The following is a 3607-nucleotide window of genomic DNA, read 5'->3' on the forward strand; positions in this document are numbered from 1 at the left end:
AAGAGGTGAGTAGACGTGTTGAGGCATAAATAAATTTAAATATTTCTGATATGATACTTTCTATTCTCAGGTTGGCTCTAAATTCCCGTAGTACCATAGACTTTGAGAACTATACAAAACTGACAACACTTCATTCCTATCACATGCTATTTCCTCCTTTAGGAAAAAATCGTTTTAATTTTTTTCTCTGTCATCTTCATGTTCCCACATTATATATGCATGAAAGAATATTACTATTGATTAATTAAGGGAAATAAGGATAAGGGGAAACAGTATTTCTGTATGTTTCGTACCTAACTGTACGATTAACTGTTCGCCCGTTTGAAGTATTAAACGATGCATAGTCATCATTCCCACGAACTAACACTTTGGTTGAAGCTATGGAATCTATACGTTCTGTGATTGAATTCACCGAATATTCAACGAGTGTTACAGGTACCTGCATAATGAGAAAGAAAACATTACTTATAAAACAAAAGTTTCACCATTTAGTGTTTTTACCAAACAAAGCAATTATACCTACAAAATTTTTTGCAGTAACTAAAGGATTTAGGTCAAGGAGAAATTCGTAAGTCTCCTAAACTATTTAAGTACATTGAAATTACTACATTTATCATTTAGTCTAAGCTACTAATAGTAAATATCTTGCAAGCGGTCTTATTGAGTAAATATTTTTATACCTTGAGCGTATATAAAACTTAAATTATCTATCCTACTAGTGTGACAAGATACAAACATTATGAGAGTTTTCAGTTTCATTAAATACCTTAACAATGAGGTCAACTGCCTTGTAAGCTGCATCAACAGGTCCTGTTCCAACAGAAGAGGCAGTGTGCTCATGACCATCACTGTCAATAAGCTTAACATTTGCTGTAGAGAGGCCAACACTTCCACAAGTAATCTGTACATTAAACAGAAAATCATTTGAATTAAGTGAACATTAATTCCTTTTCAATCCACAACTACTAGCAAAAATACATGAAATTAAATACTTCCTCTGTTCCAGTTTATGTGAACCTATTAACTTTTTAGTACGTTCCAAAAAGAATGACCCATTTCTAAATTTGGTAACAATTTTGCTTAAACATACAGTTCTACCCTTAATTAATGAGAAGCTTTTATAACCACACAAATATTATTCTGGGCTCCTTTTAACTATTCCAAAAGTCTTCATTTTTTCTTAAACTCCGTGCCCAGTCAAATAAGTTCACATAAATTGGACCGGAGGGAGTAGTATTTACATGTACCTGTACATCTCCAAGTTGCCAGGAAACTTGAGGCTGGAAAACTTCATCTGATACAAGTGCTCTCAAGTCATGATTTGTAATTTTCTGAAAGATAAATGTAGGGAATATAAATAGGCGGACATACTTATTCGTTATACCGACACAGGTAAACTTTTAATTAGGTAAGCTTCACCACAGAACTGGAAAACCTATAGGGTTAATTTCATATATTAATATAATGACTGAACTTTACTCACTATAAAATAAAGTTTATTATAAAATTTATCAAAAAACAAATGACTTAATTATATCTACTATGACAGTAAAATCACAAAAATATACCCATTAGACCAGTAAAGTCGCGATCACAAATTTGACCATTGCGCTATGAAATTATACCAGCAACGTAATCACCTTTTTCCTCTCAGCCAGTGACTTGAATCGATGAAAGAGGTCATCAAGTTCTTTGCCGTCAAAGTCATATCCAAGCTGTAACAAAATAAAATGATTACTAATGTCATTACTATAACATTAGTAATATATCGCACTGTAGGTTATCTATCTTACCTCAACCATTTTGGCTTTCAACGCATGGCGACCACTGCACAAAAAATTCACCATGTTACAAAATTCCTTAAAGGAAAGATGTACATCAATGTGCCTAATGTAAATGGGAAAAAGGGAGAGTTGGGGTTGATTTTAGTGGCGAAGCCAGAAATATTTTCAAGGGTGTTCAGACTTGAAAAAAGTATATAAAATTTTCCGACACAGGGTGTTCAATATATGTTTTATACATCTAAAATCAATATTTTACTTATATACACAGTACAAGTTTTCATAATATTTCGCCAAAGGGTGGTTAGTTGACCACCCTTTGTAAAAGGTGGCCTCGCCCCTGGTTGATTTTATACAATAATGGCGGTACTAAAATGCTAGGGGATAGTAATACTATAATACGTGTTTCAAAGTGTTAGAACTGTATGATAATTTCATATAAAAACTTAAGCGGTTAGAGATAGCACGCTTTAATTTAGTTCACTTATGTATATATATTTTTTTTAATGTAAAGGGATTATACCGTACAAGTTTCAATAAGGATAGTTGGACATATTTGATTGATGACTATAGTCGATTCTTGCATATGTTGACACAAAATTGGTAGGACTATATATTAGGCAAAATACATAAGTTACCCCCAAACTATGCACCAAATCCTTCTTACACACTTTTTGCGAACCAAAATTACTTTATCCACTCAACCTTTTCGAAGTGTGTCTAAGACACCCTATTTTTGACCAGGTAAATTACACGCAAAACGGGCGCGTGAAGACGTGAAAAATGAAAATCTGAAATTTTATTTGAATGGTGTAGATTCAAGCAAGTTGATCCAAATGTCTAAAATTTTTTTTTCTTTTTTATCCTTTTTTCTTTTACCATTACACAAAAAAATAACAAAAAACAAAATCGCTAATGCTAAAACCTTCGTCCCCAACTTCCCTGCTCATTGATCTTATTCCCAGGATATACTTCACCCAAGCACTCCAGTAGATTCAAGTAGGAATAAAAAAGAAATAATCTTTAGATTTAATATCTCCACCCGTGTTTTTTTCCATAGCCATGGAGTTATCAGTGAAACCTTATCTTTTTCTGTCTTTTATCAACCGAAAATGAAGTTCTGCTTGAAACTCCGGCCGATGAAATAGTTTAAATTCTGCTTCAAGATGAAAAATAAAGAAGTTAATACAGTTGGGTGCTTCATTAATAAGAATATGGCAGTGGCACAAGAATAGAGTTAATGGGTTTCTTCTTGTGGGTTCTATCTGCCATGGCTGCTATGGTTTTAGAGGAAGAATGATTGTACACTTCCACTACAACTTAACTGGTGCAAAATCAATAATCCATTTCATATATCAATCAAAGAAATTCTGGGTTTTTCTTAAAGAATGGGAGAAGTAAGGTGTTTTATGAGGGAATGTTCCGATTAATCGGAGAGGAAAGTGGTGGACGGTGGGGGAGGGGTGTGGGGGGGGGGAGAGGGAAAAGTAAGAGATGAGTGGGGTGGGGTTTGTTTTCTGATTTCTTTTTCTTGTTTAAAAATTAGTATCAATTGGGATGCAAATTATGCATTTTTTTTTCTGAGTTATGACGCGTGTCACGATTTAATTTGCGCGTGTGATGCAATCTCTGAGATGAAGTGGTCAAACANAAAAAAGGTGTGTCTTAGGCACACTTCGAAAAGCTTGAGTGTGTAAGATAATTTTGGTCCGCAAAAAGTGTGTAAAGAGGGATTTGGTCCATAGATTAGGGGGTAACTTATGTATTTTGCCTATATATTATTAGTCGAATTCTTTTGACTTCATCCAAAAATATGGGGAAAAGAC

The 3607-nt window shown here is 33.9% G+C and overlaps 1 protein-coding gene across 1 annotated transcript; it reads right to left on the minus strand.

Moving 5' to 3' along the window:
- Positions 1–43: 43 nt before the first annotated feature.
- Positions 44–1865, minus strand: LOC109222640 (2-isopropylmalate synthase A-like). Its single transcript, XM_019386968.1, has 5 exons — positions 1794–1865; positions 1641–1715; positions 1248–1331; positions 767–901; positions 44–439 (listed from the first exon to the last, which is right to left on the minus strand). The coding sequence occupies exons 1-5, from the start codon at positions 1845–1847 to the stop codon at positions 245–247; spliced, it is 543 nt and encodes a 180-aa protein (XP_019242513.1). The 5' UTR covers positions 1848–1865; the 3' UTR covers positions 44–244.
- Between the last annotated feature and the right edge of the window lie 1742 nt (positions 1866–3607).

The sequence above is a fragment of the Nicotiana attenuata genome, unplaced genomic scaffold (assembly GCF_001879085.1).
Source record: "Nicotiana attenuata strain UT unplaced genomic scaffold, NIATTr2, whole genome shotgun sequence".
In the NCBI taxonomy this organism is placed as follows: domain Eukaryota; kingdom Viridiplantae; phylum Streptophyta; class Magnoliopsida; order Solanales; family Solanaceae; genus Nicotiana; species Nicotiana attenuata.

Bases quoted from the DNA above. Each gene is read 5' to 3' on its own strand.
- LOC109222640 (XM_019386968.1), bottom strand. From the start codon at position 1,847: ATGGTGAATTTTTTGTGCAGTGGTCGCCATGCGTTGAAAGCCAAAATG. The intron at 1,332-1,640 runs GTGATTACGTTG...TTTATCTTTCAG, and splicing joins CACTGGCTGAGAGGAAAAAG to AAAATTACAAATCATGACTT. The intron at 440-766 runs GTATTTAATGAA...CTCATTATGCAG, and splicing joins CAGTTGACCTCATTGTTAAG to GTACCTGTAACACTCGTTGA.